The 23618-nt window shown below is 40.5% G+C and overlaps 1 protein-coding gene across 4 annotated transcripts in view; it reads left to right on the top strand.

The window, feature by feature from the left end:
• Positions 1-23618, top strand: part of agrn (agrin) — a 239980-nt gene that overhangs the window by 107550 nt on the left and 108812 nt on the right. For all 4 annotated transcript variants that reach the window (XM_060894549.1, XM_060894548.1, XM_060894547.1 and 1 more), the window contains one exon: positions 15032-15247. In XM_060894549.1, the coding sequence (XP_060750532.1) occupies positions 15032-15247 (216 nt within the window). The remainder of the gene's footprint in view (positions 1-15031; positions 15248-23618) is intronic.

The following is a 23618-nucleotide window of genomic DNA, read 5'->3' as shown; positions in this document are numbered from 1 at the left end:
GATATGTCACTTGTCCATGTTGTGCTAATTTTTGATTTTCACGTGATGTCACGTGACGTGAGCAGAATACATGTGAGGAAGTTCCCCTCATTGTTCTGAGTGTTTTGATATGTCACATGTCCAAGTTTTTTTGATTTTGCATATTTTGGGGGTGGGGCTGCGGCACAACTGGAAGGCCAGGCAGTACACCAATTCAGTACAAACAAAGTTTGTTCAGAGTATCACCCTAAAGGAGCTGGCCGAGTTTGGTGTAGATAGTCCAAAAGCTTGCTGAGTTATAAACCTCCAAAGTTTATAATGGGAGTCTATGGGAAAAAAGGTCACTTTGAGACCCGGTACCGGAAGTACCGGTACTCGGATCGCTTAGAAAAGTAATAGCAACAAACTTCAGACCAGGCTCTACAACATATCCGAATTTGGTGCATGTGGCTCGAAAGCCCTAGTAGGAGTTACTCTTGATATATTTTTGTCTAAGCTTAAATAGGAAAACAGAATTATTTAAGTTCATGGTGAAGGTCAAAACACAGGAAGACATAATTTAATAGGGATAATCCATATTTATATACAGAAATCACAGATCTGGGTAACACTTTAATTAATTAAGAAAGCAAGGCTTGGTCTTAACTGAGATAACATACGCAACACCACAAAGAATCTACAGATTATATTTAAAACCACAGAACAGATGAACACAGCTGGGTAACACACCATTAACAAGGCAGGGGCCAAGAATGGACTAAAACAAACACAGGCACATGGTCCAAAAAAAAAAAAAGCACATTGAGAACTCAAACAAAAACACATGTCTCAAAAGCAGCGCTCATCACACCGAGAGCCGTCACTTTCTGTTTATCTCAGACAGGTGATATCTAATTGGACCACCACAAGACACGATAGACGTGGTTTTGTCTGGGGTGTGATGATTACTCAGGGTAGCCTACTTCTCTTACTGTGGTTTCAGACATGGCACAGAAGGGTAACTACACCAGGGTAACCTCAGCGATAACATTCACACTCCACACTCCGTGGCCACACTGGGATGAATGTTGCCTGGTGCTAACAGAAGGTCTGAGCTGCTACCTCAGTAAAGCAAAGTGAGACTCGCTGGCCATGCTAAGAAGAGCAAATTCTCCTGCTGTAGAATCGTGCCTGTGTATTAGCGTGCTGTTGGCATTCTGCAAGTGCAAGCCTAAATGGGTGTCATCTTCTGTACTGCTGCACGGCTTTCTTTGTGTGGAATTTTGATCAGCTGTGCAATTTCCATATACTTAGGATGCCTTGACTCACTCTAGCTGCTTCTCGTCCAAAATGATTTGCTAGCGATTGTGACTTTACTAAAATGAGTGCCCAAAATGCATCGATTTATCGTCAGAATCCATCATTGAAGCTTAGGTTTTAGTAACTGAAAGACAGACTCCAGAAAGTTTAGTGTTTGTATGCGTTTTTCTGTATGACAACAATGAAAAAAAGAAACGTATTTGGGTCAAATATGATGAATGTGCGCATATGCACACTTACTCAGGCACGTCTGCTCACTCAGCACGCCTCAGTCCCAGCTCCCAGTTGGCTTAATTTCATTATTTCTATAATTCACCGCCACTCATATGCTCACATGCTCAGATCGAGTTCCCACACCTGTAATGCTGAGAGTTATTTCTCATTGTTCCAGTTTCAAGAGCTCTCTTTCAGAGTTAATGTTAAGCAGCATGGCAGATTTGTGACTGATGATTATGCATGTCTCTGCATCGGTTGCTCTCTTCCATTCCAGCTGGTCACAGAGCACAGATGAGGCCCAGCTGGAGCCAGGAAAGGAGCAGGAACGCGTCGCTATGGCAACACTCGTCGCTCAAACATTCATGCACAATTCATACCGACCTTTTGCTCTTCAGCATCGGCCCTCTTGTGGCCTCTGTGCAGCCACTGCATGGCCCTTCAGACCAATGTGAGGTTTGGGGACCGCTTACAGGTGGATCCTCTCATCCAGAACCATTCATAAACCCCCTCAAGCACCTTTAATGAGTGTCAGAATGCCTCACTGGTAACAGACCCAGTGACAGGCCAGTAGGAGAGAGGGAGGGTGGAAGGTGGAGAGCAGGATCTGCCTGAGAGAGATGGATGGACGGATGGATGGATTGATGGCTGGATGATGGATGGCGGGATCGATGGATATTAAAGATGGCCTCATTTAACAAAAAGGGAGGGTGTGTAACCGAGAAGGGTAAGAGGTATATATTATGGCAACCTTCTGTTACTCTACACATTGACTTTGTGGAGAGGATTGTCGATTGAAATGAGTTTGGAAACAGCAGCCATTTAACAGCTGTCGCCATCTCTGAATTTACAACCAAACCGAAAATGTTTCTTTCTCTAACGCATCTCTCTTGATCACACTGTTCTGTCTAGGGTTACTATATACAGTATTACTGTTCTACAGTCCCTGTATTCAGTAAAACACATTATGCTCTCCTGATAATCCTTCCCTTATTCATCTGGCTGCTCATGCTCGCCTATTGTCTCATTGTAATTCATAACAACTCCGGGTTTGGATAGTCTCAGTTGCAGCCCATTTAGATCTTCTCACGCATTAACATTTATTCAAAGTGAGGTTTGAGTCACCATTCACTTTACCATATTCTCACTTCCATTATTCAATGGAAAGGGATAAAATATCATGTTCAAGTGTACTTAATGTAAATCACGTCACAATTCTGCATATGACATTTGGCACTTGGAAAGCCATTAACTCACTCGCAATCTGTTGTGAGTCTTTGTGCTGTTATGACTGGAATGTAATTTGTTTCAGATTTTTCCTTGACATTATCCCTACCGGTATTTCCTTTAATGTGCCGGCTTAATCAGACTGTGGTGTGTTTAATTTTTCATAATTATTTCAGCGCACCGTGGGAGAGAGGGTGGTAGTGCCGAGATGAGGGATGCAGAGAGCACCTTTGTGTCTCAGATCACAATCCTATCTTTTACCCACCACTGCACACGCTGCGTATAGAGAGAGATGCATTTTTATACAGGCCGAAGCAGAGAAAGAGCAGGGTCCATTTACAAAATTGGCTCTTTTTCTGTCATTACATTCCTATTGTGTCTACAGCAAAACCCTGGACTCTGGGACTTCTGTCTGATTGCAACAAAACTCGAGACTGCCCTGGACGTGAGGACTGGCGGAGGCAGGAGAGGGGGAAAAAATTCTCCTTGTTCACTTTGGCATTGTGGAAGTTACACCATCTCTGAGATGTATAGAGTATGAAAGTTGGATTCAGTTATCGATTCTGTCTGCTGGTGGCTCTTTCCACCATGGATGTGCTTAAAATTTAAGGAAGCAATTTGGGGAAGCAATTCTTTTCTCCTTATACTGTGGAGCAATGTTTGTTACCGGTTCCAGTGGTTGCGGATACCGTTGCACAAAATCCCAAAGCCGCAAACACTTAGTAAAGTTATGCTAGTGCACAAACACCTGCAGGCATCAGTTGCTCTCGCAAGCAACCGCATAATGGGATGACACACTTTTACAAAAATGTTAACAGTGTACATTGTTCTCAAAGTGCTAGACTGAAAGAGTCTGTACAACACCTCAGGGCCATAACAGTAGTACTTTTGCTCCTAACTTTATTCCGAATAGAGTAGGGACATATCCCGATACAAAAACATTATTTGCATAGAACGGTTCATATGAACATAGTAACATATTACTAGTGTTCTAGACAAACACACATATCAATAGGAGGCACACTGCAGCTTTTCCAGCTAGTTTGCAAGAAAGGCTTTTAAGAAATTTGGTTCATTCTAGAGTTCGGGGTAAAAAAAGCCACAAAGTTGTGAGAAAGGTCTGTGGTCTTTAGCTCGTTCTGAAGGCCCCAGGTTTGCTTATATTTTGAGAAATAGGACAAGTTATAGAAATGAGAAAATACTGCAGGCAGGTACACAAATAAGGATTAAGAAATCTCCCAAGGATGAGAAACGCCCTTTTCAGGCTGGACTCTTTTCAGAATCATCAATCCAGTGGTTGCATGAGACATTTAACAATGATGTGCTCAGGACTTTTTGAGTAATTGGGGATCAGGGACTGCTTGCCATTTCTTACAACTGCTTTTGAACAGACTGCCAGAGCCTGTTAGTAAAGCCTCTATTGATCCTGTCGGGGTCCCGTAGGTGCCTGTCAATCTCTGTCCGTCCACTCCGTACCCATTCATAAATCAATCTGCTCTATATCCTATGCTTTACCTGTCCTTTGAGCTATTCTCCCTGAGGGGCTACGGGAAATAGTTACATGGTAATGTAATGTTCCAGGTCCCTAGCCATGCCCCTTTTCGTTCCACTTCATTTCACTGCTGGCCTTTGCTTCATTTTCAAAGCTCGGTGGCGCAGGAAAGGCAGATAGAAAGGTCCCTGTTACTCATGTTCCCTAGCATGAAGAGTGGTTAATGAGGGCATCTGCTAATTATGCTGTACACGTTTTATTTGGGGTGTCAATTAAGCAGGAATTGATGCCTTCATTGCCAAGGAAATTGCACATATTTCCCGTTGACGACAATCATTAAACCTGGAAGGTGTTTTTAAAATGAGGACAGACCTGTTTGTGTTGGTCTTCCTCTAGTTTTCTACCCGTCGTTCCTTCTCTTTCATCTCTTTCTCAATCAGAGGGCTCTAAATGGATAGTGTAACTGGTTAGGTGGGGGTGTTGTGCTACATCTGTTCTATATACAGTGGAAACCTGTCTGGGAATTCAGGCACTTCTGTGCACAGCTGCTACTGAGCCATGGCTGGTTGCAATGATGGTGTGCCAAGGCAAGAGTGATGAGTACAGGACTTCGATGTGGCCGGAGGATAAGGAATGCTTCCTCACCACAGTAATTGGGTTTAACGTGTCCTGCTGGGGTCCTGACATGGACAGGCATTTGTCTGATGCCAAGCTCTGATCATGGTGCGATTAAACATCCCCTGGCTTGTGCCTGATCCCTTCTCTAAAACGTCATATTCACTGGAACTCATATTCCTCACCTCACTTACGCCGAATCTTGATTTTTACGATTTCACACTCCACGTTGCTTAGTCAGTGTCTATAATGATGTCCTTAGCAGAAGGTCTGTTTCTTTTCAGATGCTACTTGAGGAGTGAGGAGTGAGATTGGTGTCATCAGGTCCTTTACTTGTGGGGCCGGACAGATTAGATCTCCATCCCACTCTCTGCTTGACTCTTACAGAGCTTTCACTCAGGCTGTAACTGGCCTTTCTCAAACCATACAAAGAGACAGCTTTATTGACAGAAGTATAAATTTAATCGCACACGCCCGTTCCTCAGGGCATAAATTCCTGCGCATTTGTGCCTGGTCATGTGGTCCCTGTTTGAAAAGGAGTATCCGGTGCATCTGAAAGGAATGTAATTCAATATGCCCAGTCACAAAGTGCCAGAAATGTTTTATGGAGAAGAAGTGCACAGGTGCCCATAGGCTGTTGCTGGCCTATTCAGTGCTTAGTGTGTAGCTGTGAGTAGTGTATTGTGTTTCAGACGCTGTGTACACAAAGGCAGCTGGGAATAGGTCTAATGGAAACAGCATGTGATAGGGGTGTATGGAATAGTCAGAAATTTAGATCTTATATGTTTATACGTTTTTAGTTTTTTTGGACATCGACAGTAAATATATCATCATAAGCAAACTTTAATGAAAATTGTGATAAAAATCAAACAACTCAAAGAAGACTCTCTGAGATGACAAGAGAAAGAAATGCCGCCTGGAGACTGTCATGCCTTCTTTTGAACCAGTGTTGTGTCAGTCAGCTGTATGGTCTGGTCTTTATCAGCAATCAGGTCTGTGCTGAACTCAGAGTTTATGATGACCCATTAGTTCCTAAGGAGCTCTCGGTTCCACTGTTATAAACTGTTGTAGAAAGGACATTATGTACATTTACATTATTTACTGTCTAGTGTCACCCAAATGAGGATGGGTTCCCTTCTAAATCTGGTTCCTCTCAAGGTTTCTTCCTCATATTATCTCAGGAGGTAGTTTTTCCTTGCCGCTGTTCAGTGGCGGAACTAGAGTTTTATACATGGGGCGGCTTCAATTGCTCATTAGAGGTAGAATATATCTTTATATTCTATATATAAGTCAAATGAAGACTTCTTTTGATAGTTGAAATGAAATGTCAATCAGCATCAAACTTCCAATGCTATCAAATAAAAAATCGGGGTGGCACCTGGGGTGGCCAATCAGGTGTCAGGGGTGTTCAGTGGACTCCCCACTGGCTCCGCCACTGCCGCCGTTGCCTCCGGTGTGCTCGTTAGGTATAGGGATAGATATATAGTATTTTAAATTTTAAATTAATCTTTTTTTAATTAATTTAAAACTTTAATTGTGTATATTCATTTATTTATTTTTATGCTTATTTCTTCTTCTTCTTCTTCTTCTTCTTCTTCTTCTTATTATTATTATTATTATTATTATTATTATTATTATTATTATTATTATAATATACTGTATTTATTTATTTTTCTCTCTCTTCTGTTTCCATACTTCTGTAATGCTGCTTTGAGACAACAGGAAATTTTTAAAATCGGTATACAAATAAATTGAATTGAATTGAATTGAAATCCTGAGGAACCAGCCTCATAGTGACCTGTCCTCTTCTGTATGACACCATAGATGGAGGAATTATAAATTATTACTATATGCAGTCGTAAATGAGCAAAATAAGTAACATACAGGACACAGGACAGTCTTTAGGATTACAACAGAAGTTCATATCTGCAACATCCAGGTGAAATTATCCATGAAGCAAGAAAAAAACTTTTAAACTGCCCATGTGAGACCATCCCTGGTAGCGAAAAAGGCCACTTTCACAAAATTTGATCCTACAGTAATGAATTTTTTTCTTTTTATAGAGAGAGCCCACATCCACTCCCCCGCTTCTTCCTTTTTCCCTGTGTTTTTCCATGTGCCGCTGCCTAATAAGAAGGAGATCCAGAACTCTTTGCGCTGCCACATCAAAAGATAGTGCCATAGGCAGAACATATGCTAGGGAAGCTGGGGACTTGTTCCAACCACCATTTTGCTATGAGTTTGTCTTCTCCACTTTTTCAAAGTGCAGTCCATTAAACATTCTTTCAACACGATGTGAGATGCAAAAAAATCTTAGTTTAGAGATATTCATTGTGTAAGTTCTCAAGGTAATTAAAATCCTTCAAGGTCTTCTTTATGATAAAACTCTTACACAGACTAGAGACTTTCTAATGGGTTTCTTTTCCGTTAAGGAAAAAGAATTACAGTATACTGTACAATGGATTGTGGGTAGATCTAGAGAAAGCTGCAGTTCATATTGAGTAATATTGAGGCTGCCATTGTCATGGCCAATTAATTCAACCTGGAAGATCACACTGTTTGGGTGATGCTACTCCGTTTCAAAAGACATTCAAAGCATCTATGATTCTGCGTTTGGGGTCAAAGTGGTATGGTTTGAAATGCTTGTTAAAGTGACACTTTTACACAGGTCACCTAGCAGCTTTGGCAAGTGTGAGCTAGCCAAAATCCAAGTTAGCAATCAGGGTTTGTGCCACCGATTGTTCTGATTGAATACATGAGTGAAGAGTCTTTGTCTTTCATCGCAGCTGATCATCATTAGAGAATCTTCATAGTATAATCTGACATGCATGATTTTATTTCGTTTATCTAATACAACATGGCAAGCTATCTTTAAAAAAACGGCTATAATCAATCAGTGTCAAAGCATCTTTCATTCAAAGCTTCCCTTACTTAAGTGCTATACTTTCCAGCCAATCGTATGCAGCAGTTGAGCCCACATGATCATCAAATTATTACATGTTCTCTCAGAGCTCCAGAAGTTTCTTGACAAGTAGCTTTTTAGAGTAAAATCTTGTTAATTTCTGCAGGTTGACAGATTTCTACAGCTGTCTCCTTTCTGCAGCTCGACTGCCCACCACCAGCGCTAAGTTTTAATTTAGCAACTAAAAGCTTCCACTCTGGAATGAAACACAATTTACATTGTGATGTAAATGAACTAAAGTGACAAAAGACAGTTAAGCGTTGAAATCAGTCCGCCTGCTAGGTTTCTATCTCACATGTATTTATGTGGTTCTTTTGCCAGGGTTAGAGTAATTTTTACACTGCCAACAGAAACGACGATAATGAGTCACAAGACAAAAAAGAAAATATACAGAGCAGAAAGAGTTGCATTTTTCTGCTGATTGATGTAGTGCGAGCTATAAGAATGTGCTTGCTCGATGAGGCATGGACATATTTCCTGTATTAAAATGTATATATTGTTCAACTTCTCTGACTTCTGTATCTCTCTGTAGGGATTTGACTAATGGATAGCAAAGGTTGCTTTGATTTATTCAATATAAACCAATCATAAACTGCACTCACTTTTTAGGGTCATTAAGAAGAAAAAAGGAAGAGCGAGAGAGAGAGAGAGAGAGAGAGAGAGAGAGAGAGAGAGAGAAACAAGGCAGTGTTTGACAGCAGCTAAAATGAGCTCTCTCATTCTGAAATACTGGCCACCGTTTATTGGGCTTTATTTTGTGCTTACTTGCTCTTTGGTTGAGGAGCACAGAGAGAGCAGGTCGCATTTTATAGTGACAGCCGGCTCTTTTCTCTCTCCTTTGCTTGTTCTTTTTCTGTGAGGAGCGAGCGGGAAAGAAAGAAAAAGAGAAAATGAAGTGATTTGTGGAGGTATTGATTGGCAACAGAGGTATCGATCAGGGTGCTGAGAGGGATGGATGAGGGTGGGCTAGGCTCTTTGTCTAGAAGGGATGGACACCAGTCAGCCTGGCTGCAGGGGGGATTGTCACCATGTCATCCTGCTTTGGTTGTAGCATTGATGTTACTGGCAGGTGTCTTTTCATCATATAGGATTTTTATGTATTTATTTATTTATATTTTTAGCAGAGAAGAAACAATGGGGTTGTAGACTTTTTCTGGACGCACTGCCATATGCTCTGAAAGTTTATGGAGTGTGAAGTCTATTTTTTGAGCCTGGGACATCAAATTAGTCCACCAAACTGTTGCATAGTCCAAACCAGGTGGGTGTTGGTTCCTGTTTCAGGTGGGCAATGAAGTGGTTTTTATGGTCAGCAGATTACATTACATACATTTATGGCATTTGGTAGACACCCTTATACAAAGCAACGTACATTTATTACATTTAATACAACCAAGTGTTAATATCCTTTGCTCAAGGGCAGATATATGATCGTACTCTGTTTATTTTTCCAAAACCACAGTCAAGAGACTGTTCTGTGAAATCAAACCCAAACAATTACAGAATCAGGTCTTTTAGGCTATGTATGTAAACTCTTTAGAGTTCAGGTATGAGGACTGTAAAGCAGCGGTATACAAATGAAGGTTTTTAAATAAAGTTCACCTCCATTTGAGCTTAATGAGGACAGAATGATGATAAATGAATGATGGCATCGAGATAATGATATTAATACTGATTAAAAAAAAGGCAGAACATTTGCTCTAATGAGACATGTAGAATATTTAGCATATTTGTGGATTGGGAGCTCCTACAGTATTCCTAAGCGTATAACAGAGCGCCATCTGGCCATTGCTTGGTTTCTCTCCAAGAGGCACCCTAGACCGGGCGAGTTCCAATACTGTGTAGGCCTGCTCCCTTCCCCCTTCCACCATAAGCTGCTTTTATTAGGAGCATCAGAATTGGAAGCAAATAAGCAAATAAAATCATTTTGTTGTTATTTTCCTGTTTTGCTCCTTTTCGTTTCACCGCATTTATTTCCGTTTTCCGTCTTTAAAGCATCCAGAGAAAAAAGAACGAAATGAGATGCTGAGGACTGATGAAAGAGAGTAAGAAAAGGAGAAAGTGAGGGTGAAAAAAATGGAATAGAATGATGAACCGCACCTGTGAAGAAGAGGATGGACCACAAGGCACAGAGGAGGGGAAGTGAGCTCAGTGCAGAGTGGGGGGTGGTGAATGTGGTGTGGAGGAATCAAGGGAGAACATGAAAGAATGTGAGTGTGTGAACATGGAGTGAAAGAGATGCAGTGAGTGAACATGAAGCAAGCTCAAGCTGTCTTTCTCTCTTGCTCTCTTTCACGTTCTTTCTTTCTCTTTTTCTCTCTCTGTCTGAACAGCTTGAATAATTGAATCTTGCATGGCGACAGTTCCACGGTGTTTCATTCGTACCTATTCCGGTAGTATCTTCTCTTTGCTCGTCTGCTTGCTTTGTGCCTCAGATACAAGCTGACAGAATACGGCCTGATAGTGGATTTTCTGAAAATATTCTGTTAGTGCAGCCTCACATGCTCTTTAACTGTCTGTTAGAAAAACATCACCTCTGTGCAACCATGGGTTTCATTCTGAACACTCTCACATTTGCCCTTAGCCTTTATTAGACTAACAGTTGTGTCTATGGTTAAACCAAGCAATCACTACGTCTTCCTACACTGCTGGGTCACGTACATCTTCTCAGTGTACATCCGAGATAAGGCATGACTGACTCTCCTTCAATTCACCCACCTCTCCTTTCTGGAGCTTCTTTTCGTTAGATACTGGCCTGGCCTGTCCTGTGTAGGAGGTGGGTTTTTCTGTTTTTCTTTTTTTCTCTCTTCTTTTTTTTTTTTTTGTTGCTGAAGTTCAGCTCTAAATAAGTATATAAGTCGGGGTGTCCCGTGTCTCTAAGCCAGGTCAAGGCCTGAAGCAGACATGGAGGAGTGAGAGAGAGAGGGGGGGGGGGATTTTCTGAACCATATATATATATATATATATATATATATATATATGTGTGTGTGTGTGTGTGTGTGTGTATGTATACACACACACACACACACACACACACATATATTATAATATATAATATTATATATTATACATTAGAGAGACCTATAAGAAATCTTTGTTCCTTGTTGTATCAGCTGCTACATCTCTCTCTCTCTCTCTCTCTCTCTCTCTCTCTCTCTACATATTCAGTATATATATATATATATATATATATATATATATATATATATATATATATATATGTTTAACTTAACCACCGCCAAATTAAATAACTGCCCCTGGCTTTTTTGTATCTGTTCATATTATCTTTTTTTTATAACAAGCAATGAAATAGAATAGAAATGAAAAATAAAAAAGGGGATAAAAAACAAGGAAGTGAGTGAGGAGTATAGGAAAGATCAAAGAGTAATATAAGAAAAATAAACATAAGATTGATAAAGTCCTCTAGATTGGATTGCAATGAACTCCAGCGTGCATGCAGATGTGCCTCGGTGCTCAGGTGTGGATATGATTGAGTTGGAGTGTTAGCATATAGCTGCGGTCTAGTCAGTAATGGCTGAACAGAGCGGTGAAGAAGAGACCTGTAAGAAATCTCTGCTCTTTGTATCAGCTGCTACATCTTTTTCAGCTGTTTGTGTTTCTCGCTCACTGGGAGTGCATATCTGTGCCCTCCGGGGTCCTCCACTATGTCTGCATGAAGCAGAGACGTTAACTATAACTCCTAAATTAGATTTCCAGTCTTCTGATCTCAGGAAACACAAGCTATCTGTTCTTCAGCTGACAGTATACCACAGCGAGGATGAGTTTCTGTATCAGATTGCTGTTTATTAATTGTCTATAAAGGCAGCTCTTGACAGTAGATCTGACTGTCCTTCAAATTATATATTCATACTGATACACTTGTTTTAACATGTTATTATTTCTATAGTAACAGCTTATTCACAGAGATTTGTAAAGATTATTGAATTATCTACATGAGCTTTATTTATGGCTGATAATAAACTGATTATATAACATGAAAAAACCATAGATCTGTTAGTATGGTGAAGCTTTGGTTTCCCCAGGGTTGGATGGTGTCACCACTGTTAAAGCCAGTTTGTCAGTAACATAACACGTTGTACTCCTAATAGTGAGGGTGTAACTGTTTGACGCTACAGTATCATAATGAACTCACTTATTTCTTTGATATTCGACTACATCAAATGGTTAAAAGCATTATGTGCAAATCATGAATTGATGAACAATTAAACATATCATGATGTTTTTCTGTTCTAGAAAAATACTATTTCAGGGTGGTACAAGCAGCACTTCTTCCTGCTTCATCACATCAACTCATCATGCATTACTTTTCTAAAACAGCGTGTTTTATTCCTTATTTATGTAGCTGACGTTTGAAAAACCTTCGCAGCAACAAACCTAGTCTTTATACACTTGTTTTAATACAAACATGCCGATTGTGCCGATTGTGCCGATTGTCAAACCTGCAACCATTTCGTTCAACCCCCTTGTCGACTCTTAGGCTGTTGTCATAGCAACACCTTCACCACAACGAATCCTGTGGCATCACATGCTTGGGAAATGAGCACATATAGGGGTGAGATCATTGCAAGAGATGGATTAGCAACAGCCATATTCTCCCACAGTTTTTTTTTTTTTTCCAGAGGAAATATATCTGTGAGTTTATCCCACAGGAACACACTGTGCTTTGTGAAACCTGGCCCCACACATTCCGGGAAGAAAAATAAACAATTACGATGCAGCCCTTTACAAGCTTGTGACAGACAACCAATGGTAGAGCTTATTTCTGTAATAGACATCAAAATAGTGTTAGAATGATACGACAGATTTAATATGTATGGCACTTAAATGATGGATCACACTATGAAATGCATCATCTTTTACACTTCGCATTCAAATATTCTAAGCTTCCGTCACATATGCAGGATTTTCATTTATTCAGCTTTTTGAAAGATGTACTGTATGTGTGTGTGTGTGTGTGTGTGTGTGTGTGTGTGTGTGTGTGTGTGTGTGCGCGCACGTGTGAACCATCCACCATCCGCCATCACCTCACTTAACATGCAGCGTGCCATCCAATGGCATTATGTGTTCTGCATTGCTTGATCTTGAACATGCACAAATGTGGAGTAGTTATTCTTGTCCTCCGTCTGCCCTCCATCTTTTGTCTCTCTCTCTCTCTCTCTCTCTCTCTCTCTCTCTCTCTCTCTCTCTCTCTCTCTCTCTCTCTCTCTCTCTCTTTCTCTCTCTCTTTCTTTTCTGATCATGCAAGCATAGCTCTAGAAGTAGTCTTGAAACCTTTCACGCGATGTGCCTGCAGAAGAACTGGCATCTTATATTCGAGTTTCTTTCAAATGTGACCCGTTCCAGTTGCTCGCTCTGTCTCCTCACGTGCATGCCTCAGACTGATTAGAGAACAAGAACAAGTAGGAAGAGAGAACAAGCAGGAACATTGTGAAATGAGAGGATGTTAATATTCGCTCTATAAAAAAGTACCTTTGGTTTTGAGACAGGACACAGGCAATTATTTTGGGGTTAAAAAAGTGTTCATTCAGAGGATTTTTTTAATTAATGAATTTAATGTTTTTTTGTTGTTTTTTTTTATTTTATTTTAAGCACCTTTGCAATTGCAGTGCTCTTTTAGCCTAAATCAGAAGAGTTGTGCAATGTGTACTCAGTACTCGAATGTGTATCAGTGTGTTGATTTTAGCCTGTGTTACACCGGTGAATTTCAAGCAGCCATTCTGGGTGACAGCCGCTATGTTCAAAACAACAGTGGGCACCTATGCATGTCAGATTGACAGCCCCAAGTTCTGACAGCACAAGCTGCCTTAAGAAATCTCACACACACCCACACACACACACACACACACACACACACACACACACACACACACACATGTCCACCTGTGTAGAGCACCATGCTTTTCTCTTTATAACATTGCATTGTGGGTGTATGGGATAGGTGTCAGTCAAGCATTCGTGCAACTTCTGCCTTCAAAAAAAGGGTGAAGAGTTAGAGAGTGAGAAAGAGTGTGTGTGTGTGTGTGTGTGTGTGTGTGTGTGAGAGAGAGAGAGAGAGAGAGAGAGAGAGAGAGAGAAATCTGGTATGATTTGTTTGAGCTTTCCGCAGCTTTTTGTCTGTTTGAGGTTGTACAATGTGACAATATTGAAATTCACAGAAACTGCACAGCTTTACAGAGATGAGCCACGTTTGTGGCACACACTCAACAACAAATGGGTTACACTGACTGTTTAATGATAAGGTGTATGTGAGGGATATGAACCAGTTTGAACTTTAATGGTGGACGTTACTGCTGTTGTTCTGATTGTTTCATCGGTCAAACCTGACAGGAGTTCTTACAAGAGTCAGAACAAGCATTGTGACAATTTGAAATGTTCTCAGTAGTCTGAAAATATCACAGTTTCCTAGTATCATACATTTTTACACGCACCATTTAAAGACAGAGGGAAAAATGTCTTTTCACACTTGTATATACAGTACATTTATGTTACAACCAAGAAAAGGCAACAAATAGATTGTTCTTTTGTATGAGAATGACTTTCCAGTGAAATCTCTGAAACTGTCAGTATTTATCATGTTGTTAGAAGCTCTGGGGAAAGCTACATGGCTGTGAGGACAAACACTAAACTGAACCAAAACAAAAATAGTTATTGTTTTGTCTAGCACTTGTCAGAAATGCCGTGTTTTTAAAACTGTGCATGATGAAGCTACAAACATGCTATGAGTGGTAGCAGAGGCAGCATAGTAACGTGTTTATAACAGTAGTAGGTAGTAGTTTTTAGCGCAGTTGTGTCCAGTGCAGAAGAAATGGAGGTCGATGTAGTCTAGACGTGGGACGGGCTAAACTTTACAGCGAGTTCAAGCCGACATACCTGGGATAAGAAGCAATAATCTAAGTGAAACTTGATCATGTTAAAGAAAAAGACAGAATTGCATTTTAAAACATTTTTTTTAAAGGTCACTGGCGAATTAAATACACAATGACAAACTGTGAAAGTCTGACACCAGGACAACTCTAGTCACAAAACTCCTCATTAGCATTCTGTCTCTGTGTTTTTTATACTCAACATAATGAAGTGGACTGCTTATGGAGATTAGCGCTTTTCACTAGCAGTGCTTCAGGCTTGTAAATTGCATTTGGGTTACAACTTTTTCTTTTGAAGTTGATGTAGTCCGCTGACTTTGTAAATGCTTGTGTTCTGATGCCCTTGTGTGTGTTTTTCTCCAGGCTGTCGGGGAAAACTCTGTGGCTTCGGTGCAACGTGTGAAAGAGACCCTACCGACCCATCGAAAGGAGAGTGTGTGTGCAAGAAGACGCAGTGTACATCTGTCGTGGCGCCAGTGTGTGGCTCAGACTCTTCCACCTACTCCAACGAGTGTGAACTGGAAAAGGCTCAGTGCAACACTCAGAGACGCATCAAGGTGATGCGAAAGGGCCCTTGTGGTAAGTTCCTTCTGTCTGTCCTGTCATGCATACACACACACTTAAACTCACACACAAAAACTTACACAAGCCACAGCAGAGGTATATTAATCATATTTTTAGCATTATGACAGTGTGAGTTTCCACAAGAAGCATATTGTGAAGGATTGCGATCAGAGAAAAGTTAAAAAAAAAAAAAACAGGAATAAACCTGCCATTGAAACTGGCAACTTGTTGTGTAGGCTTGAAATGTATCCAGAGAAAAAGATGCTTGACACGTATCAGGGGAAAAAACACACAGAATCAAGAATGAGAGTTAGGAGGAAGTGGCACTGAAATGCAGAGATGGAAAACATGTAAAGAGGTATTTGAGTTGTAAACGAATTTGTCCGAAGGAGTTGTAAAGCTGTGGTTCAGTTGCATTTACTTTTTCTTTCGATTTTAAAATATAATTGAAATTGAATATTTTCAAAAAGGAGATGTGAAAATATATAAAGATTTTAAGGCATTGCATTGAGATAAATGTAAATATTAGTGGTTAGGTGTGACATGTAAATGTTAGTAAATGCCTGTGGTTTGTACAAGTAACAGAATGTCATGTCCTGTATTCCTTACATACCTCAGTGACCTCATACCATGACTGTATATAACAACCTTAGTGCATATCTTTGTTTCTCTTTGTATTTATATCTTGCATTTCTCTTGTGCCTGCTTGATAGCAATGCCACATTATAAAATACCTCAGCAACACTGTGTGATCTTAATCACAATGTGTTTTAGCTCCACTGGGAGTTTCTCTGAACAAAAAAGTCATCATACATGATGCTTATTCAGGTCTGACCCTGTTATAAAAGAACGCTCTATGTCCATGTGCCTGACCAGCGTAAGTAGCAATTACCAAGTCTAGTGGAACATATCGTCCATATCTTTCCTGTAGCTCTAATTAGCTGCCTCTTATGCCGTGCAGAAAAAGAGCATGACGTAAGTGAAGGGTCTTTACCTGTTATCCCTCCTCGACACTTACACATACATAAAAGGCTGTTCTCACTGAGCTAGCACTTGATTATCACAGCTCTTGATGTGCATTCACTCTGGACGACCAGCAGGTTGCTAATGGTCAGCAGCCTCCAAGTCATTTCGTTAATGAAACAGGCAGTGTGTTCTTCACGGCGCTTTGTCTCCTCCCTCACATAACTAGCACACATGAAGAGAAGCTGCTTCTTATGAAGAAAGGAACCAGCTTAGACGGGGGCTGGCGTGGCAAAGAGTGAAGGAGAAGATAAAGAGAAGTTTAGAGTTTATATCGGTTAGAGCGATCTAAAAAATGATTGACTTTGTAGGTGAGCAAATATACTTTGTCTGTCTGAGAGAATGACAAGGTGTACTGTAGGTATGGGCACCACATTTATCAACCTTTTATTAAAGTAATGTACATTATTTTACAAATTCATTAAAAAAAATACAGTTCACAGAATAGTTTGTTTGCATTTAGCGACTCCCACAAATCTCCATGAAAGGAAACACTCACAGTGTGCTGAGGTGGGTGGGGGTGGGGGTGGGGGTGTGTTTCGCCTCACACCTCCAGATTTGGGGGTTCGATTCCCCCGTGTCTCGGGGGTTTCCTCCGGGTACTCCGGTTTCCTCCCCGGTCCAAAGACATGCATGGTAGGTTGATTGGCATCTCTGGAAAATTGTCCGTAGTGTGTGATTGCGTGAGTGAATGAGAGTGTGTGTGTGCCCTGCGATGGGTTGGCACTCCATCCAGGGTGTATCCTGCCTTGATACCCGATGACGCCTGAGATAGGCACAGGCTCCCCGTGACCCGAGGTAGTTCGGATAAGCGGTAGAAAATGAGTGAGTGAGAGAGTGAATACCGTGCTCTCTCTGCTGTGGCCCAGGTTCTTTTCCCAAGCAGAAAACTAACCCAGCCACTGGGGGTTGCACAAGTGAGTACATTCTGGATAAAAAGATGGGAGGGTTGCATCCGGAAGGGCATAAAACCTGTGCCAAATCAAATATGTGTCTCAGATGATCCGCTGTTGCGACCTCTAACAAGAGCAGCCAAAAAAGAAGAATTGAATTAATTTAAAAAAAAAAGAATTAAACTTGACAGCATAATTCATATACAATATTGCAGCTACGAATCACAATTATACAATTTTTAGTCAGTTGAGCTTTGCTCTAGTAAGACATTTTTTGACTAATTAGATCTACATTAATAACACATTTTTTGTGTTATAAATTTGTTCGTATTTAGTTTGATAAACGAGGACTATTTTGTATGTGTATGTGTGTGTGCACGTGTGTGTATATGTGTGTATATCAGTGGGGTTCATCACATTATGTTGCAAGCCAGTGCTGGATGGTCAAAAGAGCAGCAGGACAGCAGGGCAGGGGGCAGATCAATGGCTAGTCCGTGCCACGTCTGCCCTGTTGTGTATCCACAGTACATCCAGAAGTCTCACTGTCACTGCCTTCTGCTTCATACCCTCACATTCTCATTTCTCTAAACACATCAATTTCCTCTCCCTTATTTTCTCTCGCTTTCCGTAAAATCGACTGTTGTGAGCACTGCACCGAAGCGCTGGGACAGTTTACCAGAAAACCTCAGATACAATTCACCCATCATGATACCTTGTAGTATTCACTGGTTTTGTTTCGGTTATGCAACTTGGAAGACACCTAGACAATGGATGACGTGTTTCAATATTAAATAAATAATAGAACTCTAAATATGAATGAGATACACCTACGAGTCATGCATATTTTGCACACCTCAGGCTGTGGAGATCCGTTCCCTTGCAGAGGAACAAGGCAATTCAGCCTAATTACATTTACCGATACAGGAGAATGAGTTCTTCCAAACCCTACCAAGTTCACTGGTGTATTGTACACACATTTGATGCTTGCTTTAAACTTTAAAGCAGACGCTGCCTCTGACTGAGAAAGCCTGTAATATGTAGCTGTGTTGGTTATTAAATGCTTATTACAGGGTCATATTATTGACTTTATCTATGAGGTAGAACTCTTATTAGAGTCTTGGAAAAACTTTCTCCTCACAAGATTAACAAAGTTAATTAAACGTCACGGTAACATTACGACGAAACACAATTCTAATGCGACAGCAATAGTAATGAAAAGCAAATAAGCTCCTTGTACAAGAAAATTAGTTTGCTAATACTAGCTTACGCCTCCTCTCACGTTAATAACAGTGATAATGCTGTCAGGTAAGGATGCCTTCAGGTAATCTTTGGAAGTTTTAGCCCACTCTTCTTCTGACTTGATGAATCTGTTTAATCACATGTTGTGACTCACTGGCAAATCCTTTTGCCATATCAATCCTGCTTTTCAGTACACGATTGTGTTACATTGTCAAGATGTGTAACCTATTGGCATCACCTGATAACGCACTGTGGTTAGTGGATGTGACAGTTTTTGTCAAGGGAGTTTGTTAGTTGCATTTGAAAAGAGGAGATCTCTGTTGGTTTTAATTGCTGTGGAGAAAACAAAAGAATATATATGGAGGCTTGTTTTTTTTTTGTTTTTTTTTTAAGCTCATTTGAGCTTCCTTTTCAGTATCTTAAATTCTCAGACGTCTCACAGAGAAATGGCATCAGTTCTGCCTCATTGCAAAGCTGTTGACTTCTTCTCATCCAAACGAGGATATTGGACTGCATGGTGTAGTAAGCCTCTAATGGAGAAATCAATGTTCTGTCCTTCTCTTGGCAGTTTCTTAACTGAGGAGGCGCAATTTATTTCCATAATCCTTTACCTGCAAACTGGATTTGAAGACCTAGTCACACACACTCAACACAAACCACTCTCTCGCCCACGTCTCCCTCGCTCCCCGTCATTACACACTTGTCGCATTGTGAGGTGAGGAGCAACAGCTGCTGATGTCTGCTGTAGTAATAGTATTGGTGCAGCTCTTCCCTGTAGTGAAGCTATGGGAGGTGAGATATCCCTTCCGAAAGATGCATCTGATTTCTCAGTTCAGTCATGTTTGGCCTCGGGCTAAATACTTAAAATGATCCCTGCTGTGGAGATGCTGTAAAATTCTCTTCAGTTGTTTTGGATGTGCTACGCATGAATCTCTTCTTCTAGATATGGTTAAAACCCACGCATTAACATGGTTGGAAATGAACAGGAGTATGATGGAGACAGACCTGGTTACAGTGAATGATTAATAGAGGTGCCATCATCTATCGTTTAGTCGTAGCATATACGGGATTTGACCAATATGAGCGACGATTTTATTCACTTCATCATTTACTCAAAATTCATCCAGCTGGAAAGCTACTTCACTGAAATGAAAAGGACATACAAGTAATAGTCAAAGTCTAGATCATCTGTCTGTTATCTTTGACCTGGGAATTTGCACACATCATACTTGTGAAGCCATAGCAAACAAGAAAGCAGGATTATGGAAAAACATGCCAAAGCTGCTAATTAGTAGTCACAGCTGATTTTTAGCTCGCTGCTGTTGCTTGACAATCACACATGCCGACAACACCTACTGATCTACAGTTGAACCGACATCACAACAGTCTCACGTGATCAGTTAGTCTACGATAATCAATCAAAAAAAAAATAAAATAATAATTCTCTGGATCAGATTAATGATTCATGTATAATATTGAACACAGCCACCATTTTAACATAATACTGGAATTATTGTAGTGATGAGATTCTGGTAGAAAAAAAAAGTTAATTAATCTTCCAAATAAAAAAAAATTCACAATTTAAACAAACATGACCTGAAAAATGGCAGCAGCCTCCGTAGTTAAGAGCTATTAATGGAGAATAGTATCAGGATTTAACTTTCACTCTATGCATTTCTATTAAACATTCCCTTTCATTCACTACTAATAGTCTAAGCATTAAGAATACATTACAGTATCACTTTTAAGTCTTGTAGCCGTTTTTTTTTTACTAGTTAAAAAGAAATTTCTAGTTCATACAGCAACATAGTCGTTCTATGCGGCTCTTGGTTCTGACGCAGCCAGTCTCCGTGCGACATAAACACGGTTGTCTCCGTCTCGTGTAAATTAGCTTTTGCTCTTTCACTTCCGTCCTGTGTGAATGTGAATGAGGGAAGGAGGAATGTGTGTTGCAGGGAAGTGTGTGTTTAAAAGTGTGATGTCATATAAATGTGTGAGTATGTTTGTGAGGAATGGGTTGTGTGTGTCTGTGTGTGTGTGTGTGTGTGTGTGTGTAAGTGTGTGCATGTGTGTGGGTGTGTGAGAGAGTGTGCTTCTCTCTCTCTCTCTCTCTCTCTCTCTCTCTCTCTCTCTCTCTCTCTCTGTCTTTCACACACACATACATTTTCACCTGTCTGTGTGACATGGGATTTTATTCACACCTCCCGTCTGCTCCTCCTCGGCTTCCCCACTCCATCTGCTGGAGGATCTCCACACGGCTCCTCAGCCTCACACATCACAGAGTATATTTAGTCCAGCTGACGTCAGCCTATTAAACGTGGTGTGGTGATGTCATATCCTGAGTCTTAAGATTATAGCACATTATACGGAGCCATCTGACGACCAAATTAAGTAATGAAACCATTTATCAATGACCAGGTGATCAGGTGAATGATTTATCAACAAATCAGCAGAATCAACAAATGTCTATTACCTGTGGCCATATTTCATAAATATTTTCAACCAGTATATTGCACAGAAAGGTCACGCAAGCTTTACATATATGTTTTAGACTCTCACACGATATGTTTCAGCCAGTCATGTCCATATTCAGTTTTTCATTTTTAATATTTCTTAAATAATTTAGTATGCATGTTTTTATAGAAATCTTAAAAACATAAGGCCTCGCAAATTTACTGTAGTAAAATAAAAGGAACAAGTAATATACCACAAAAAAACTGAAATATCATGTGGTGCTGAGCCTCACGCTTGTCTGCCAGCAGTGCAAAAATAGCTAATGTTCTTAATATCCTATTAAAATGTCTATATAAATCACTTCTAACCAATTCCACATGACCGAGGACAGCTCTTTATCTTCATTTTCTTAGCCACTTAGATTTGTGAGGCACATAGCCGCTCTGTTTAACTGCACGCTCGCTGTGCAGTTCAGGAGCATAATAATGGACAGAGTGACCTAGCGCTGCCATTCATTTAATGATTGCACAACATTTAATAATACACTTTAATAAATCTGCCTTTAAATTGGTCTGAATGCTTCTTCTCTGCAAGACTGAGGACAAACACATGAGCTGTCTTTGCAGTCTTCAGAAAACACTTTAGCCTGGTCAGGGTTGTAGTGGACCTGGAAACTATCCTGGGAATACTGGCTGTGTAATTTCGAGTCATTTTTCCAAATACTGATGGTGGAAGAAAACTGACGAACCAGAAAACACTATAAAGACATAAACCCACGATCAGGATCAATCCCTGCACTTTGGTTATATTACTCTGCTTCCTCCACCTCCAAAACTGATGCAGTTAGCACTAAATCCATGACCTGAATGCACTATATGGCCACCTGGCCATCACACTAATATGTGCTTGTTGAACATCCCATTCCAGATTTAATCCCCCTTTGCTGTTATAATAACCTATGCACTTCTGGTAAGGATTTCCTCTAGATTTTGGAGTGTAGCTGTGGAGATTTGCTCATTCAGCCACAAGAGCATTAGTGAGGAAAGGCACTGATGTCAGGCAAGGAGGCACAGTGCACAGTCGGCATTCTAGTTTACACCAAACTTTGGCAAACCATAGGGATTTTAACACTTAAAAGTCTTTCTAAACCGCACCTAAACAGAATCCTAAGTTAACTTGTTGCACGTTTCACACTGCTCATACTTTACCAGGGGTTAACAATTAATCCTCACTAATCATAATCTGATTTTGCACTGTACAATTCTTAACCCTGGGTTATTGCTCTTAGTTGCATATTTGCGATGTCAACAACCATGATTGGATAAATACAGCAAGTGACTGGTTTAAGTAACGCCTTGTCATTTGTCTTGTTGCTAAGCATCTAGCTGTAACGTTCTAACAGCTCATCGTTCCACACTGTACATCTTCGGCACTGTAATGCAGGGTAACATTGCACATACATTATTAACCCTAACCGGGGTTTTATAGCCACAGGGAAAAATCAGTGGTTCTAAATTACAAGTGTGAAGCAATCCCTCACATCTTCATCGATCTTGCTGTGTTCACTTTATACAAAGGGCATTGTTTGGCTGGAAGAGGCAACGTTTTGGCCTCTTAGTTCCAGTCAAGGGATTGTAATACTGCATACAGTATAGAGACATCTTAGGCAGCGTGTGCTTCCAACATTGTGGTAACAGTTTGAGGAAGGTGTGATGCTCAGGCATCTACAAACCTTTGGCCATGCAGTGTATAATGGCGTACTGTATTTCTGAGGTATCACAGTTTTGCCGTATTCTGGTCCAACATCTCCTACAGCTTCTCCGCATTGTTAACCAGCTTGTCTATAGTTGAGGAACTGTTTTCTGAATTTGTGAGATGGAAGTCCTGGGCATTGCTGGAAGGTCAGCTCGAGGGGGCATTCATCAATAAATAACGGGCTGTTTCCTGCTTGCACAGCCTCCCTGCCCCATAAGCCCCCTATAGGGCCGTGTCCTAGATTCACGTACGCACACAGAATGCCGAATCCGCTCCAGTGATAACTGCACTATCGGCCACTCACTGTGCAGCTCATCCTCTGGCAAACAGTGATACTTGTTAAACAAATCCTGTCTTTCTCTTCTTGGTTCTCTCTATCTTTCTTGCCCTTGCTGTCTTTCTTTCTATCCCCTCCCTCTTCTAATCACCTCACAAGGCCCAGGCACGGTGTTGGAGAGCGATAAGGAAGATTACAGCAGGCTAGACGCATTAAAAAGCCACATTTCCCACACACTCACTCCTCGAATAGCACACAAGAGCAACTTTTACTCATGTATTTATGCATCGGGTTCGCCTGAATAATGCATTATTATTTTTCCCGTATTCTGCTCAGATGCAAGGCTGATATTTCTAAAATAAGAAGAAAGAGTCGTACAATAGAGTAATCTATAATTAGAACAGTAACACAATTATAAAATCTTACTCTGTTATCTCGTAGGCTGGATACATTGATTTATTACATGTTACTGTACTATTTATTCTCTTACTTTACTTACATTACCTTAGTCCCTGTGTACTGTATGCGTCTGGGTGCATTTTCGAATATTCTGGACTTATAATATAGAATAGAATTTCTAAAAAGATATTCATGTTATGAAGCTCTCGTTAACAAAAAGAAAAGGTTTCTCCTAGCTGTGGGACATAATGGATATTGAGTGGTACATTCATTTTCATATCTTCCCTGGCACACAGTTATATAACTAATCCTTGTACGCCATCTTCTCTCCTGTTTGCTTATGAAT

The sequence above is a fragment of the Tachysurus vachellii genome, chromosome 19 (assembly GCF_030014155.1).
Source record: "Tachysurus vachellii isolate PV-2020 chromosome 19, HZAU_Pvac_v1, whole genome shotgun sequence".
In the NCBI taxonomy this organism is placed as follows: Eukaryota; Metazoa; Chordata; class Actinopteri; order Siluriformes; family Bagridae; genus Tachysurus; species Tachysurus vachellii.
The sequence above is the reverse complement of the archived record's forward strand: the minus strand, read 5'-3'. Positions and strand labels throughout refer to the sequence as shown.